The 19598-nt window shown below is 35.3% G+C and overlaps 1 protein-coding gene across 1 annotated transcript; it reads left to right on the top strand.

The window, feature by feature from the left end:
• Window positions 1-17816: 17816 nt before the first annotated feature.
• LOC122735682 (60S ribosomal protein L15-like) lies at window positions 17817-18419 on the top strand. Its single transcript, XM_043977416.1, has one exon. The coding sequence runs from the start codon at window positions 17817-17819 to the stop codon at window positions 18417-18419; it is 603 nt and encodes a 200-aa protein (XP_043833351.1).
• Window positions 18420-19598: the final 1179 nt, after the last annotated feature.

The raw sequence follows: 19598 nt of genomic DNA, 5'->3' as shown, positions 1-19598 counted from the left end.
TGATTTCTGTTAAGAAAGTGGGATTAGGCTTTTATCTGAGAGGAAATTCATGTGATACTATGAAATATTTGGCCCCAAAATTTATGAATCATACTTAGTCTCATAAGTTTCCAGTGTTGCAAATATGCCAAAGTTTTACTCATCTTCCTTGATTTAATTGATCTGTTTTTTGTTATATTAACAGTGCATTATATTGAGTTTATAATCTTTCTGTTTCTTATTTGATCAAATATGTCTTTTCATTTGTTGGAATTGTTGCCACCATATAGGTGACAAGAAATTTTCCTCTTTTTCATAATTTTGGGGTTCTCTCTTTCCTGTAATATGTTTGCTTCCCAAGCTGTTGTAGTAAAAAAAATTAACTGATGGCAAGTTGTTAATGTATTTTTTCATAGTTTTGATGCCTTTTGTTGGGCACTTAACCTTTTTGATTTTTGTTTTCAATTGTTGAATGAGGGTGAGGGTTTCTGGCATATTTTTGTTTCCTGTATTCTATTTTCTATATTTCTTTTTGTTGCATTTATCCAAGTGACATGAGGTTCAAGTTTTTAATACAAGTAATGACTCAACTTTCCTTTGGTCCCTTTCATTATACAGCCATTATATATAATGTATGTTGCAGTCCTGAAATTTTTTTACATTATCAGCCAAATGTGGAAAATGCAATTGTTCATGCTAGTCAGAGAAAATGCCAAGTATTTTAATTACTCTGCTTTTATTTATTTAACATAGCAATTGAGTTCATCACACTCAAAAAAGACTTTTCAACACAGTATGCACATCCCCTATTCAGTGACATTTGAAACATAAGCACTGTTTTTGTCATCTGTATAATTATTAGTTAGAATTTGTGATGTTGGGATTAAGTGTAGATTTTGAAAGACTCCAAGTTTTAAGTATCCTTTCTATTCTTAATTTAACCAATCCAGATTTAAAGATGAAGGGTTTTTTGTTTGTCTGTTTTTTTTAATAATTGCCCCAAACTAATCTTAAATATGTTCTTATGTAACTTGAAGCTAAGGGTCTCATGAATAAAAAATCAGCATGATGTCATTTCCTATTAATATATTAAAAGTATATTTGTTTCCAGCTTTGTTAAGATTTATCACTGGTGCATAATGAAAACCATTATTAATATTATCGTTATTGTCATGGATGTCATTTTATTTTCTTAGGGAGTTCATGTTGAAAAAGTTCAGAGACAATTTACTATACTACTATTATTCTTTTTTTCTAATTTAAAAGGGTTCTGAGGGCTATAGTACTGGTGGGTTATTTTACTTTTATTGTAATATGTGAAGTCTTTGGTATTAATATTCTCTCTAGTGACACAGAACAGGTCCTTAATCCCTTTTTTTGCAGGGCAATGAGGGTTAAGTGACTTGACCAGGGTCACACAACTAGTAAGTGTCAAGTGTCTGAGGCCGGCTTTGAACTCGGGTCTGCCTGAATCCAGGGCCAGTGCTTTGTCCACTGCACCACCTAGCTGCCCCCGGTCCTTAATCTCTTTATGGACATAATATTCTTCATGAGTTGTTATGACCATAAAGGTAAACCTTTGGTGTCTAACCTACTGGTTATAATCCTGTCCTCATTTAAGATGTCTGATTATCATAAAGAAAATCACCCACAAGGAATTAAACATTAGAAATTCTCATTTAAATGATCACATTATATGACTTCCTCATTACCTGAGTCAGCATGAAATACTGAAAAGGAAGCTCAATATGGCATCACAGACCTCTATTCGAATTCTGCTTTATATACTTATAAGATCATCAGCAAATCTCAATCACTCATAACCTGTTTGCTCATCTGTAAAATATAAAATATGTCTCTATTCTTTCACAGTCAACACAACAAAAACCAGATATATGTCTATTATTTCTTATTCTTACTATTTGGCTGCTCCAACTCCATTTTTAGCCATACATCGTCCTGATGGTGTCTGTCCCTGCTATATCTGGCACAGAGCTCATTGTTAGTAAAATGCTATGACTTACTTACAATATGTTGTTCTATTGCCCTGCTCACCTATTTTATTTTTTTTTCTGAGTTTGAAGTGAATTCTTCCCAGCAATATATTTACCTGAAAAACAAAAACAAAAAAATCATTAAATATGTCCTATTATCTTCTTAACCGATGATTCATTTTGCCTTATTTGGGAGAAATAGTTGTCTTCAAATCAATCATTTTTTTCCCCTAAATGATAAAGAAACTCCTGAATAAGAGAAATTGGGATTTTTTTTTAATTGAATGAGCAGAGATTTGTGTTGATACTCTCTTTGCTTAGTTTCTTTTTCAGGTAAAACAAGCACAACAATTTAGAATTTTTTATGAAGTCCTACAGAATACAGGGCATTTTTTGTTATTTCTACGTATATGAATATTACCTATGATAAACAACAACATGATATGTTTCCAAAAATGTTTTAATACCTAAAAGGCAAGGAAAGTATGGTTATGAGTGACATATACAGATGCCAAACAACCGACTAATCCATTTGACTTACAATTCTAAATTGGCCATTGGTCCCCTAAATGCTTTTGCCAATATCTTCTGCTCCCCTTTTTTTAAGTGACAGATTTATTTCCCCAAGACAAATTTTTGTTATGAAGCACAAACAAATCTCTTAGAAAGATATCTGTGCATGTATGTGCTTGCACATGCTTAAATACACACACACACACACACACACACACACACACAAACACTTCACACAACCTGGCAAGTCAGGGCATGAAAGTTAAAGGGGAAAAATTTCTACACAAACCACTTAAGCACACTCATTATTATGGCCATTGCTACCTCAGGCCACTGGAGAATTTATAATTTAGTTGGCATTATGCAGTTTGAAGTGTTTCATGTTCTGCATGGGAGCCGGCTGCAATTCAAATATCAGTAGCCATGAAAAATATGCACATACGTTTAGTATGAAAATCTCTGAGGGGATAACAGAGGAGATGGGCATATGTCGTTGCTGTGTGATGGAGAATTTCTGTGAATTAATCATTTGGCCATAGTTTATCACCATTTTTATTTTGCCAGAGACACTTCTTCATTTGTTGGAGAAGCTGATTATACATGCACATCTTAGATTAGATAATAAGGCCAGAGCCTTTGATGCTTAAAGGCAACAGGATTTGTTAGATTCTGTTATGACACAGACAACTTTGCCATTGACAGAGCCATTCAGATAACAAGAGTAATTGCTTATTTTATTGAGTTTAGGGAATTGTGCTCCATTTTACCTCCTAGTCTATTACATTAGTTATAGTGGCCTATCTCCAGATATAATTTATGGGGAGGAGTGTGTATTCATGAGGAACATATAAGAAAAACAGAATAGCATGCTCTATTCAAATACTTCTAAATATTCAAATGCTCAACATATTGCAATGAAGGGCATAATTTACAAGTGTGTGAAGGTAAGTGTTTTACTGGGTGCTTTCAAAAACAAAACAAAGTATAACTCATGACCCCTACCCAGGTTCATTACATTATACTTCAATGCCTTCTCCCTCCCCCAAAGAAATGCAAGTCACACCTTTCCCTAAAGGAATCCCTCAACATTCCAAAGCCAGGGTGACTGTGGCTGAATAATTCTGAACTGTATTTATGTCTCTTTTATTCTGCTTTAGAGGGTCTGCTATGGCTAGTAGCATAAGTACAAACCAGAGCAATTGCTTCTGACACTTAAAAGGATTTTATTGACAGCTAGAAACACATTGGGGATTTGAAAATAGTACTTTTCCATCTGTAATACTTGGTGTGATCAAAGATCACAGTGCAGCCCCAGATTAGTGGAAATGAGGCTACAGTAAAAAGTTTGCTGTTCCACGTAGAGAAGAGGGCTTGGGTTTGATTCATGCTAATCCCTATCTCAATCTGAGTAGAATTTACAGTAATGGGATGCACTTCTCAGGGCTCTTTCTAATGTATTTTTTTTTCAGATGTCTTACAGTAGAAAATAATACAGCAAGATTTAAAATTTACTTTTAAATTCAAGCCTGATTGCTCAGCTGTCTGGTTTTGTAACCATTCAATGTTTCAACTATATTGTACATACTTCTGTGGTTTTACAGCTGTTTGTCCCAGCGTGTCTGCCTTTGATGGTAAGACCCTAAATAACAAGGACAAGTGGTGTGCATTTAGCTTTCTAAAGTACCCACATTTAAACATGTGAAATGAAAATGTGAATGGAAGATTTCTCTAGAAGGTAACAATGACAGTATCTAATAAAATGGTTATTACCGAGATGAGTGGCATGTAACACAGAAAGAAAAGTATTTTTAAGAGAGCCAATAATTCATAGAGAATGATATATAAGAATACAGACAACAATCAAATCTGTGACCTCAGTTGTACATAAAAATATATAAAAATATGGGAAAATAAGGTGAATTATATATCAACACCAGGAAATACATTTAGCCTCATAAATATCTGTAAAATCATCTACCTTGATATTCTCTCTGTGAAGTAAAACTGAATATAAACCTCTTTGAAATGTTCTCTTTATATTGATACTTTTTGTTTTTATATTACATCGATTTATGAGTATGTTGTTCTCTATTCCCCTATCCAGCGAGCTGTCTCTTATGACAAAGATTGGAAAAAAACAAAGTAAAAAGCTAATTCAACAAAACTAACACATTGACTCTTTCTGATAGCATATGTACTATTTGACCTTCATAAATCCTTCAGCTCTTCAATGAACGAGTCAGGTCAATTTTTTCAGTTCTTCACTGGGGACCAAGCTTGATCATTGTAAGTAAAAAGTATTCAGCTAGTTGTTGTTATTTTTTTTTTAATTTGTTGTTGTTGTTATCTTTGCTTGTTTGTTTTATTTTGTTTTACTCTTACCATTTATGTTGATAGTCATTTAATACATTATTTTCCTGGTTCTGACATTTTCTTCCTCTGTGACCTTGATTTTAATCTTCTAAACTGTAAAATGAGGAAGTTGACTTCAATGATCTTTGATTTCTCTTTCAACTCTTGATTTATGGTTCTATGAGTTATCATTATTTTTAAAACAAATTTTATTGATATATTTCTATGTCACTTACATCACCTTCACTCCCCAATTGTATTCCCTCCCTCTGTTTCTCTAAAAGAGCTATCCTTTATAACAAAGAATTTTTAAAAAGAAAAAGAAATAGTTCAAATTTAAGCACCATATTGGAAAAAAATCTGACAATGTATGCAGTTTTTTTTTTTTTTTTTTTTTTTGGTGAGGCAATTGGGGTTAAGTGACTTGCCCGGGGTCACACAGCTAGTGTTAGGTGTCTGAGGCTGGATTTGAACTCAGGTCCTCCTGAATCCAGGGCCCATGCTTTATCCACTGCTCCATCTAGCTGCCCCAATGTATGCAGTTTTCCACAGCCCTAGTCACCATATATTTAAAAAGTTGATGAGGGATTCTCTCAAATCTCTACTTTAGGTCCAAGATTGTACATTATAATTGCACAGCACTTGGTTTCAGTTGTTTTTACTTTTCATTTATATTAGTATTATATTACTGTATATATTACTTTCTTGTTTCAATTGACTTCACTTTGCATTAATTGAAAAGACTTCCCATGCTTCTCTATATTCATAGGGTCTTTAGTCCAGTAATATTCTATTATATACATTTGTAACAACTTATTTAGTCATTCCTCAATCAACAGAATGTTCTTCATCTTCTCCTTGATACTCTCTTCACTGTAGGTTTTTGTGACACTGGACTTTCCTGGGTCTCCTCCTACCTCTCTGTCCACTCTTTCTAAATCACCTTAGCTTTTTAAGTTAGTCATATTCCCACTTTCTCTCTTCCCCTCACCCTGATCCCTATCATATTTATTACCATTTTCACCTTGGAATTTTGCTTATTAGTTCATTCCCCTTTGTTACTTTTATCTAGCTATTAGATTTCCCCCCATCTCAGTTAGCCAGATTTCCAACTTCTCCTCACATTTACCTACTCCTGTTCATTAGTTTTAAATTTTTCTTTTTTTTTCTTTCCTTTTCCAGAGCCAGTTCTTTTACTCTCTTCATTTTATCTCTCTGCTTTTTTTAGAGCTTCATAATCTGGATCATGACCCCTATAATTATCTGTTCTCTTTCTATTCTCTGTATTCCTCAAAAATCAGAATTTCAGAGGAGCCCATTTTGAGTTCTCCCCCTCTAGACAGTTTCTGTGTCACCTTATTGTAGAGCTTAGCTCTCAGATCCCTGTTTTCCATTATAACTTACTCCCAGAGCAATGCCAATTCCTGCAGGTGATAGAGATGGCACTGGCTTATGGTAGGATCCCACCACCACCACATCTTTTATTAGGCAGCCCATCCCATAATCTCTAATCACCTCTCCCTAGTTATTTGAATTTCCCCAATTGATTCAAAATCTCTTTCTGGATCCATGCCCTCCAGTTCTCAGGTGCTGGTTGTCTCTATGCCACCTCCATCCCAACTGAGGTAGGATGAGTGTCTTTTCAAGAACCAAATCCCTCTGAATATATTGATTGTAGATGGTCCTTATCTTCCCCCTATAAAAATAATAAATTAATTCACCTGTAGACAGGATTTCCCTGGTTTCAATTTATAATGCCCCTAGTCCACCTCTTCCCTTTTAGCTCTATCTGACTTTGGCCTTCACTCCTGTATCCTTATGTATATTTATTTTATGTTTCGTTGTTTGGTTCATTGTTGTTCTTTTTCCAAATATTCAATTTTTTTCCAGTTCCATGTGTGTTAACTATTTTAACATTTGTTTTTAAAAATTTTGAGTTCTATATTCTCTCCCTTTTTCCCCTCTCTCCTCATTGAGAAGGCAAACGATTTGATCTAGATTATACATATGCAATAATACAAAACATATTTTCATATTAGTCATGGTGTGGAAAAAAATACCAAAAAATTCAAGAAAAAAAAAGCTTAAAAAAGTATTCTTCTATCTACATTCCGACTCTATCAGTTCTTTCTGTGGAGGTGGACAGTATTTGTTATCGTGGATTTTTTTGGATTTGTCTTAGATCACTGTATTACTAAGAATAGCTGTTACTCATCTTATATCCTACAACCATCTTACAACATTGCTGTTGGGGCAGCTAGGTGGTGCAGTGAATAGAGCACCGGCCCTGGAGTCAGGAGGACCTGAGTTCAAATACGACCTCAGACACTTAACACTTACTAGCTGTGTGATCCTGGGCAAGTCACTTAACCCCAATTGCCTCACACACACAAAAAAAATTCAAAACAACATTGCTGCTACTCTATACAATGTTCTCCTGGCTCTGCTCACTTAACTTTCCAACAATTTCTTCTTTATGCATATTTAGAAAGAAGTTCCTTACTAATCACTTTACTGTCACTCTGTTGCTGTTGCTCTCCTTGGCTGCTGCATTCAATCACCCCTCATGTACTTTTGTTGTCTGAGCTGTTCAAGAAGCAAATTATCATTTCAGGTCTTATGTTCTTTTAAAGAATGTTTCAAACATCTCTTTATTATTGAACAGCCATCTTTTTTTTTTTCTTTTCATTTATCATTAAGCTCAACTTTGCATGGTAGATCACCATGGACTGCATCTAAGGCTCATTGCTCTTTGGAACATGTTATGACATTCCCTTCTGCAGTTACCCAGTGAGTACAGGATAATCTGATATTATGTCAATTTTCTATTTTGTATTTGGAGGTTTTTCACCTGATCACTTGTAAAACTTGTTTTTCTTGGATTGAGTGTCTTAGAGTTTTTAGTCTTAATTTTTTTTTTCCTGGAGGCCATCTGAATTCTTTTGATTGGATTTAATTTTCTATGTTCAGAAGTTCTAGGCAACCTCCCCCCACCCAAAAAAAAAAAAGACCATATACATACTATTTCCAGAAATCTTAAAACTATCCAGACCTCTTAAAAGCAGAGGGCAAAGTAGAAAAAGAAAGAATCCATTAGTCACCTCCTAAATGAACCTCCAAGGGGAAAACTCACAGGAACATAAGAGCAAATTTCAGATTTTCCAAGTCAAAGGGGAAAAAAATACTACAGGTACCCAGAAAGAATTCAAGTACCAGTTAGTCAGAGTTAGGCTCACACATGATTTAGCAGTCACCACCATAAAAGATCAGTAATCTTGGAATACAATATTCTAGAAAGCAAAGGATATGGGCTTATAGTACAAATCAACTTGTTTAGCAAAACTGAATATCATGTTACAAGGGGAAAATGAACCTTTAAAGAAATAGAGGACTTACAAATATTGCTGATGTAAAGATCAGAGGTATAGAGGAACTTTGAAGTTCAAGTCCTGGAATGAAGAGAGACATTAAAAAGGTTCACATGAATGAACAATATTGAAATCCTAAACAAGAATTAATTGCTTATCTTTAATGATGGGCAGATGTCTCCCCTCTGAACATTGTCATTATCCAGGGTCATGGAGGGAGACAAATTAGATAAAGGCTAGGAGTGGTTCTGCTCTATCTTGCTTGTCTTAAAAGAATGGGAAGAGATGGGAAAAGGAATACACTATAGGGAAGAAGAGGGAAAAGGGACAGGAAGGGAAAATCATCTCACATAATTAGGGTACACAAGTACATATATGTATAGACAAAGAGGAGGAGTTAGGGATAATAGCTGACACTCAAACCTTGTTCTCAACCCAGCTGGTCAAAAGAAGGAAGAATGCACACACACACACACACACACACACACACACACACACATGCATATATACACTTATACATAGACATATACATGCACATACATACACATAAATATAAGTACATACATACATGCACATAGAAATGTATTTCATTCAACAGAGAAATAGAAATGGAGCAAGAAAAATTAGAGAATGTAGATTAAGAGTGGGGTTTTCAGTTGTGTACCACTCTTCATAACCCCATTTGGGATTTTCTTAGCAAAGTACTGGAGTGGTTTGCCATTTTCTTTTCCAGTTCATTTTATAGATTAAGAAATGAAGTCAAGAGGGTTAAATGACTTGCTCAGAGTCACACAGCTACTAAGTATTTGAGGCCAGATTTGAACTAAGGAAGAGTGAAATTTTGTTTGATTGACTATATGTGTTTGTAAAATGTTTTATTTTTTCTTTTGTTCTCAATTGTTGGGGTAGGGGATGAGATGACAAGTTATCACTAATTATAACAAATAAAATAGTTTTAATTAAAAGAAAAATATCAATGTATAAAGTTAACTAAGTGGTTTCCTTATAATAACCTTGTGATATAGTTAGGAAATACATGGTTTTCCACATTTTTGAATGAAGAAACGACGGCACATGCATAACTACCAGATATCTGAGTTATGGCTTGAACCTTGTTCTCCTTACTCCAAATTTTTCCAGTATACTAATGTGCCTTCATAATTCATATCCTCAAAAATAACACAAAACAAACAACAAAAAAAATTGTTTTAATGAAAAGATGGCATATATAATACTTCTATACTGAAGGAGTGAAATAACCTCATGTGAGGAATTTCAAGAACCAGAAAAATAAACATTTGGGTGAAGGATAAATCCAAAACAATAATTTTTTTAACCATCCACCTCATCAGAAGTTGCAAAAATAAGGAATAGAGGAAACATTTCAATCCTGGCATGGAGGTATTTTTTTTTTTTTGAGAGGCAATGGGGGTTAAGTGACTTGCCGAGGGTCACACAGCTAGTAAGTGTTAAGTGTCTGAGGCTGGATTTGAACTCAGGTCCTCCTGAATCCAGGGCTGGTGCTTTATCCACTGTGCCACCTAGCTGCCCCATGGAGGTATGTTTTAACATTGTGGAAACATCAACTATGTGGAGATGTGCTAGAAATTGCTTTCTAAGAAGAGCAAATCCACTGAGAAATTATTTATGTTCCTTAATGATTATTTTATCCTTCAAAATGTGAAGGAAGTTATGAAACATGTTCTGGAGCTGATGAAACTGCAGGTATGAACTGCTGAAGTAAAAATGATTGGAATCTTGTAAGAACATTTTAGAGTTTGTAATTGGAAAGGAGACAAAATTTGGCATAGTCTAATCTAAAATATACTCTAAATGCTGCTAGAACTAATTTTGAAGGGTGCTAGGAAACTGGTAGAATCCCATGGCCATGAAAATTAACAGGGAAAGTTAGCCCAAGCAGGACAGAAAAATATGATAAATTAAATTCTGAATATGTAAAAAAAAATCAAAACATGTTAAAAGAGTAAATATGGAAAAGCTGTTTAAAGAGACAGATATTAATATATGTGGAATTAATCAAGCAAACTTGAATTTTAAAATGACAGAAGATAGAAGCAAGAAAAGGCCAATTAGTTGTTCCGTACTCTATTTGACTAGCTTTTCCAAGGGAATAGGAAAGAAAAAGGTTGAGATAAAAAATAACTAAGATTTAATATTATGTTGGAGAATTTAGACATGAGATCTAATGATTTTGATCTGAAAGGGAGTCATTTTGTTATATGAAGAGTGTTAGGCTTGAAACTATTACATATTATCCTGATCTTTGTGTTCCTCCTCTTTCTCTTCCTCCTCCTCCTCCTTTTTATAAAAATCTTTGAAGTTTACGAAATTTGTAACTAATTTATCTCATTGATTCTCACAAAGATTATCTCAGATAGGTACTATATAATCTCCATTTATAGATGAGGATTCAGAGGCTCAGGTAAGGTAAATGAATTGCCCAAGGTCACACAGCTAGTAAGTATCTGAGGCAGGATTCAAATGAATGTGTTTCTGACATTAAGTCTAGAACTTACAGAATCTTGAAGTTGTAGGGATCTGATACTAATAATGCAAATTTAGCTTGTATTAAAACAGAGCAAGGGAGGGGCAGAGTGATGATACATGAAATCTTTCTCACACAGGTAAATGAGATTATATATGCACACATCTAGATAATATGTGTGTACATGTGTATATGTGTGTGTATATATATATATATATATATATATATATATATAGAGAGAGAGAGAGAGAGAGAGAGAGAGAGAGAGAGAGAGATGTAATCATTAAATTGCTTTATGGTTTTCAACTTTAAGATCTATTCCAATCCTTTCCTTTTTTTTTTTTCCGGGGCAATGAGGGTTAAGTGACTTGCCCAGGGTCACATAGCTAGTAAGTGTTAAGTGTCTGAGGACAGATTTGAACTCAGGTCCTCTTGAATCTAGGGCCAGTGCTCTATCCACTCCACCACCTGGCTGCCCCTAATCCTTTCCTTTTAAATAAGGGAAATATGTGATCTAAAAATGAGGTGTAGGACAACTAGGTGGCACAATGGATAGAGCACTGGTCCAGAATCAGAAGGACCAGAGTTTAAATGTGGCCTCAGACACTTACTAGTTATGTGACCCTGGGGAAGTCATTTAACTCTGATTGCCTAAAAAGGAAAAAAAAAGTGTGTGTGGGGGTGAGCTTTGTTCAAGGTCTCATTAATGGTAAATAGGAACCAGTCAATCAATAAACTTTTATTAAGCAACTAGAATGTGGGAGGCACTGTACTAAGCACTGGGGATACAAAAAAAAGGTACAGTCCTTGTTTAAGCAGAAGTCAGTCACTTAGCCTTCATTGCCCTGCAAACAACAACAACAACAACAACAAAAATATACAGGGACAGCTAGGAGGCACAGTGGATAAAGCACTGGCCCTGGATTCAGGAGGACCTCAGTTCAAATTCGGTTTAAGACATTTGACACTTACTAGCTGCTTGACCCTAGGCAAGTCACTTAACCCTCATTGCACCACAAAAAAACCCCAAAAAACCAGAGAGGTGAGTAGGTGGAGATGAGGAGGGAGAGGCATAGCTGATCTAGGATACAAAACAAGGTTTTCAAATATTCATTGTCTTTTTATTTTGGCTATACCACGTTATTTTTGCAAATAATGCTAAATGTTCTAAAGTACCTGAGTCATTACCAGATTATTCAGCTATTGCTTGACAGAAGAGAGAGAAAGAAACAGAATGCTTGGAATTAAGGATCCTAAACTTTGAATCCTAGCTCCAAATTCAGAACTTGGAGGAAGATCTAAATTTAGAGAGAGGGACCAGAAAGATGTTTGAGCCAAAGATATTATGTTGGAGTGAGCAAAGAAAATGAAGCCATTTCAGTGCCATGAAAGCTGATAACAGGTTTTTTGTTTGTTTGTTTCTGTTTTTGTATTTTTAAAAGGGTGTGCACAACAGTGAAAGTTAAGGAACTGAGAAAAGACTATTGGATTTAATGATTAGAATCCATTGCTAACTTTTAGGACAGCAGGTGTTTTTTAAAAAATATATATACATACAGCTAGTAAGTGTTAAGTGTTTGAGGTCAGATTTGAACTCAGGTACTCCTGACTCCAGGGCCAGTGCTCTATCCACTGCGCCACCTAGCTGCCCCTAAATATATATATATATATATATATATATATTTTTTTTCTTCCAAATTCTCTCCCTTCCTGCCACCTCCTTTACTCATTAAGAAGATAATGAATTGAATACTCATGCAAAATATATTTATGGATTAGCCATGTTATGAAAAATAAAAGAGGAAAAATTCCTGCTTCGATTTATACACTGAGCCCATCATAGCGCTATCCCGAGGTGGGTCATTTTTCTGAGTCATTTGGAATTGTGGTTGATCATTTTATTAATCAGAGGTGCTAAGTCTTTCACAGTTTATTATCTTTATAATGTTGCTGTTACATGTAAATTGTCCTCCTGGATCTACTAATTTCATTTTGCATCGGTTTATAAAAGTCCTAACAAGTTTTTCTGAAACCTTAACTATTTCTTACTGTACAGTCATATTCCATCACACTCACAGGCCAAAACCTGCTTAGCCATTCCCTAATTGATGAGCATCCCTTCAATTTCCAATACTTTGCCACCACAAAAAGAGCTGCTATAAATATTTTGTCCATATGTGTATCTTTTTTCTTTCATCTGTCTGGGTTTATACACCTAATTGTGGTATTGGCCCGGTCAAAAGATATGCATAATTTAATAGTTTTTTGGCATAGTTCCAAATTGCTCTCCAGAATAGCTGGCTAATTCACAAAAATACCCTAAAGCATTTGCCATTTTCCTTTCCTGTCATCTTAGCCAATATGATGGATGTGAGATGATATTTGTTACTTCTTTTAATGTGTATTTCTCTAATTATTAGTGATCTGGAGCATTTTTTTCCTGTGATTATTCATAGCTTTGATTTCTTTCTCTAAAGATGGACTGTTCATATCCTTTTTTTTTTTTATCATTTACCAATTGGGGAATGGCTCCTATTTTTTGTAAATCTAACTTAGTTCCCATTTTATCTTAGAAATGAGACCTTTATCTGAGAAACATGTTGCAAAGATTTTTCCCTAGTTTCCTTCTCCTGATTTTTGTTACAAGAGTTTTGTTTGTGAAAAAAGGTTTTAAAATGTTATGTAATCAAAATTAGCTACTTTGTCAGCAGTTAACCTCTCTATCTCTTGTTTGATCATGGTTTTCCCTTACCCACAGATCTGACAGATGATTTCTTTCATGTTCCACTAATTTTCTTATGATATCACCCTTTATGTTGTTGCAATTAGAATTCAACAAAGGGATCAACTGAGACAAATGTCCAACCAAGATAATAGATTAGCAGAAGCATGTTGCCTGTCAATAAATAAGTCAATGGATGGCCTCCATTTATGCCCAAAGGATCCCTGAGGAAAAAAAAAACACAAAAACAAAACAAACAGACAAAGAAAAAACCCCACAAAGATCCAATTCCCTTTTTATAGGTTTTGAGGAATACAGAAGACCAGAACAAGGTAAGAGATACCATGGGATTGAGGGCAAAGTGATTTTTTACAAAGCTGAAATGCAGAGTATAACACAAATGGTTGGAAGTTTGGCAATGGAAGTTAACAATTACCCACCCCACCTTCTTTTCTCATGAGACTAAGAAGTGCTCATTATCTGAGTCCAGGTGTGAGTAGGCTAGACTTTCAGGGAGCAAACCAGAAATCCTTGAAGGACAGCTTGATGGGGTAAGGCCCAGACTCCCTTGTGTTCACAGGCATTCTCCAAGGTCAGTTAAATTCCTTGAGGCAAGAGGGCTGGAATTTAAAAATTTAACTCATTACAGGCCCCCTGAATTCTGGACCAAGTTCAGAGACAAAAAGCAATGACTTAAGCAATTACAAGACAAAACCAATTTTGGGACAAAATAGGTTACTTGTAAATAGGATCAATAAGAAAATCATACAGGATCAATCTCAATCTTCTAAGTATCTAAATTGAGTCCTCATTTTGAGTTTATATTGGCATATATTACAAGATATTGGTCTATGCCTAATTTCTGCCAGAATACTATCCAGGTTTCCGGGCAATTTATTTTTTATTTTTTATTTTATTTTATTTTTTTGTCAGAGAACAAGTTCTTGCCCCAATAGTGAGGATGTTTTGGTTTATTAAACATTAGAATACTATGATAATTTGCCTGTATATATTGTTAGCTTAATCTGTTCCAATGATCAACTATTCTATTCTTATGCAGTACTAAATTGTTTTGATGATTACTGGGATGAAACATACTTTGAGATCTTAGAGATTACTCGCCCCCCCCCCTTTTTTTTTTTACAATTTTTACAATTAATTTTAATATTTTTTGCCTTTTGTTTCTCTGGGTGAATTTTATTATTTTTTTCTAGCTCTATAAAGTAATTAATTGGTAGATGGATTTGGTATAATGCTGAATAAGGAAATTAATTTGAATTATATTGTAATTTTATATGGATCAGATTGCTCATGAATTATTACTATTTCTCCAGTGATTTAGATTAGTTTTTATTTGTGTTGAGTATTTTCAAATTGTGTCCATTGTGAGGGCCAAAATTTTATATACGGAGAGTTATTTGGGTGACTCACCAGAATATTGGGGTCCCGGAAATATAAGGGACCTTTTAGGTTCCACCTCCCCTCTGAACTGCCCTCTTAGATATTTATCCCAGGCCAATAAGAAAGGAGCCTTTAAGCTTTAATTCACAAAAGGATCAGATTTTTATTAATTGGGAATCAATTAAAGAACAAAGATAAAACTAATAAAAATCAAAGATAAGGAAATAGGAAAATAGAAATACAGATAAATACTCTTAACTCTAAACTTAACCTATTCAATCCTCAGACTGTTTCCAATTAAGCTAGTTCGAAGGAATATAGGGTTTTCCGTAATTAACTCCACAAAAACCTGGACAGTCTACAGTTGCCCACGCCTGCCGGGAAAAACAGCGGCCTGAGACAGAGAACTAGTGCCACGACATCAAGGGGAGAAGTCCAAGAGAGCACCTTCCAGAAGACTCCTAGCAGTCTGGAAGCCACCTAGCATCCCCGAAAGGACCCTCTGCCTCCCTTCAGGGAGCATTCAATCTTTCCTCCTCCCAAAAGGGGAGGTCCTTCAAAAACTGCCTATGGAGAGTTCTCCTTCTGACCTTCTGGCCAGGTGTAGCCCCTCCCAAATGAGTCGGCTAAAAACCGCAATATTAATCATTACCACAAATAATTTTTACCATACCATATAGTTCTTGAGTGTATCTTGGCAAATGTTTCAGACTCTGTAATTATGTTGAATGGGATTTCCATCTCTCCTTCCTGGGTTCCTTGGTAATAAATAGACATGCTGATTGTTTGTGTAGGTCTTTTTATACTACAACTTTGCAGAAATTATACATTGTTTCAACCAGTTTTTTTGGGTTTTTTTAATTTGTTTGTTTGTTTTAAGTGAGGCAGTTGGGGTTAAGTGACTTGCCCAGGGTCACACAGCTAGTAAGTGTTAAGTGTCTGAGGCCGGATTTGAACTTAGGTCCTCCTGACTCCAGGGCCAGTGCTCTATCCACTGCGCCACCTAGCTGCCCCTTCAACCAGTTTTTAAGGCAACTTTCTATGGTTCTCTAAGTAAACCATCATATCTGCAAGAATGATAGCTTTGTTTCCTCATTGTCCATTTTTATTCCTTCAATTTATTTTCTTGTCTTAATATTATAGCTAGCATTCCTAGTATAAAATTGAATAATATTGATTAAAATGGTGATAATTTAGTTTACTGCCTATTTCTTCCTATAACTCAATTAACTTATTCCTTTTTTTTTTTAAATTTTATTTTTTTTTTTGCAGGGCAATGAGAGTTAAGTGACTTGCCCAGGGTCACACAGCTAGCAAGTGTCAATTGTCTGAGGCTGGATTTGAACTCAGGTTCTCCTAAATCCAGGGCTGATGTTCTATCCACTGTGCCACCTAGATGCCCCCTCAATTAACTTATTCTTCAAGAAATTTGCTACTATGCCATTTGGTGAATATATATTCTGTATTGATATTAATTCATTACCTCTATTACCTTTTAGGAAAACATAGTTTCCTTTTTTATCTCTTTAATTAGGTCTATTTTTGCCCTTTGCTATTCCTGAGATCATTATTACTAGCCCTGCTTTATTTTTTTGCTTATGCTGCAACATAACTCTAGCTTTTTTTTAACTCTGTATACACAGAAATATACATCTTTCAATTTCAAGGCTGATTCTTGTAAACAATCTGTTGTATTCTGGTTTCAAATCTATTCTGCTATCCTTTTCCATTTTATGGGAGTGTTTATCACATGCACAATTAACAATTGTGAGTGCTAAGTTTGCATCTCCTCCATCTTAGTTGCCTATATTTATCATTTTTATTATCCTATTACCTTCTCAAGAGTCTATTTTGCTTCTGACCACTGCCTCTCTAAATCTCCCTTCTTTTCTAAACTACCTTTTACCACCTTTCTTACTTCCTTTTTGGATAATATTAATTTAGTGCCCGAATGTGTGTATGAATATTCTTTTGTCTTTGAGCCAGTTCAGATGAAAGTAGAATTTAAGTGATGTTTCCTTTTCATTCTCTTCTTGTTTGAATAATCTCTTTTTTGTAAACTTCATTTGTGTGAGTGGGACAGCAATTTCAGTAGAACGAGGGAGTAGAGAGAAGCCAGATAGAGAAGTGAGTTATTTGATCAGACCAGTATATATGAAAATTAATATATGGAGGAAATATGGTATACTGGAAAGAGTTCTGGACTTACAATTAAGAATATCTTCATTAGGGGCAGCTAGGTGGCACAATGGGTAGAGCAATGGCCCTGGAGTCAGGAGGACCTGAGTTCAAATCTGGCCTCAGATACTGGGCAAGTATACCTGGGCAAGTCACTTAACCCCAATTGCCTCACCAAAAAAAAAAATAAAATAAAAAGATTATCTTAATTAAAACATTACTTCTGACACATTGTAACAGGGCAAGTTATTTAACTTCCTTGAGTTGAAATTTGCTCATTTATAAAATGGAGTAAATAATTCCATCTTCTTCACAAGGTTATTGTAAAAATGAAATTAGATAATATAGCTATATCTATCTATATGCACACATATATACATATATGTGCATGTATATATATATATATATACTTATACATATACACACATATATATTACTGTAAATATTACCCTTTATTGCAGGGAAGTAAAGTATAAAGAAATTGAATACAGATGGGTCCTTTGAGAAATCTAGTTATAAAAAGAGAGAAATATTGATTTTATTTTTTTGTTGTTTGAAAATAGAAAGAAATGTGTATGTTTGGGGAAATAGGGAAAGTATGAAAATGTTTTTTTAAAAGAGTAATATTCAAGGGTATTATACAAAGCAAATGTGTAAAGAACTAATCACAGACAGTGAAGAAAGCAGTTCTTCCTTTGAGACAGATGATTGATCATGATCAAAAGTGAAGGGATTCAGTTGTGGGAAGGCAGACTCTTCCTTTCCGGTTTGAGGCAGACATCAGGCAGGGTCAGGTCGCCTGCATGGGGGCCTACAAGTACATCCCGAAGCTATGGAGAAAGAAGCAGTCGGACGTCATGCCATTCCTGCTGCGCGTGTGCTGCTGGCAGTACCGCCAGCTGTCAGCTCTGCACCTTGCACCCTGGCCCACCAGGCCGGACAAGGCACGCAAGGCCAAGCAAGGTTATGTCATCTACCGCATTTGTGTTCTCCAGGGCGCCCGAAAGCACCTGGTGCCCAAGGGTGCGACTTATGGTAAACCTGTTCATCACAGTGTCAATCAGCTGAAATTTGCCAGGAGCCTTCAGTCCGTAGCCGAAGAGTGTGCTGGCCTCCACGGTGGGATCCTGAGAGTCTTGAACTCCTACTGGGTGAGTGAAGATTCCAAGTACAAATTCTCTGAGGTTATTCTTATTGATCCATTCCATAAAGCTATCAGACGAAACCCCGACACTCAATGGATCACCAAGCCAGTGGCACAAGCACAGAGATGCAGGGGCTTACCTCAGCTGGCCAGGAAGAGCCCAGGTCTTGGAAAGGGTCACAAGTTCCACCATGCCATTGGAGGGTCTTGTCGTGTTGCTTGGAGAAGGCACAGTACTCTCCAACTTCATGGATACCGCTAATTGGTGTTCATTAATTTGTAAATAATGTTTAATAAATGGAATTTAGGGGGAAAAAAGTGAAGGGAGTCATAATGTGTATAGACAATAAAGAAGTTGCTGGACAGGCTATTGATGGTGGCCAAAATGGACTGTATAAATTAGGAGGAGTCTAAATTATTGGAAGTCCTAGTGACACAAAGACCAGTTCAGTGGACCTCAAAAAGTGAGAATAACTTGGCCATATGCTATAACAGAAAGAGAGCTGATTCTAGAGTCAGAAGACCTGGGTTCAAGTTCCACATTTGATTAACCAAATCATTGAAATTCCTCGTGCTTCAGTTTGCACATCTGTAAAATGAGGGAATTGGACTATGTTTCTCTGAAGTCCCTTTGCATTTACCTGGCTTATATTACCTATGTAACTATTGTTTCTCCCCAAAAGAATATATCTTCCTTGAGGGTAGGAACTGTTTCATTTTTTTCTTTACATCTCTGGTGCCTGTCACACTGCTTGGTATATTTAAAAAATAAACCATTTAATAAATTATTGTTAAGGTAATTTAAAAGACTTTGATTTGAAGATTGGTGATAAATTCAAGAATTTCTTATGCAAGGATTGACTGATTTCAGTTGTCAAACACATGCTAATCATTTTCAAATCATATTTTGAGGCTAATACTTCAATGTCATTATTAAAGCCAACTTTAAATATCACACATGCCAATAATAGCTGAAACCAAATATAAAGCTATTTATAAACAACCTTTTTAATTCCTCTGATCTGTGAATTCTTTGACATGCCATGAAGTTAAAATGTAAGAATTTGTCAGCATATCCAACTAAGAACAATTGATTCTTAGGGATGAGCTGATTTGAAATATTATGACAGAGATAAACTTCAACTGAAGGTGGGAACAGGAGATATTTTTTTAGTAGTCTCCCTTTAGTGTTACATTTTGATACTCTAACTAAGGAAATTTCCAACTTATAACCATGGATGCAATAATCAGAACTGGGTAGGCTTAAATTATATTAATAAATTAGATCTCCCTTTTTAGACTTTCTGCACAGGTTATGTTCATGATTTATATCATATACTCAGGAATTTCAAGCTGAAAGAGACCTTAGATTTCATCTATTCCAAGTTCTTAATTTTACAATCCAGGAAACTGAGGCCAAGAGGTGTAATGACTTATACTG

Source organism: Dromiciops gliroides, chromosome 1 (assembly GCF_019393635.1).
Source record: "Dromiciops gliroides isolate mDroGli1 chromosome 1, mDroGli1.pri, whole genome shotgun sequence".
Classification (NCBI taxonomy): Eukaryota; Metazoa; Chordata; class Mammalia; order Microbiotheria; family Microbiotheriidae; genus Dromiciops; species Dromiciops gliroides.
The sequence above is the reverse complement of the archived record's forward strand: the minus strand, read 5'-3'. Positions and strand labels throughout refer to the sequence as shown.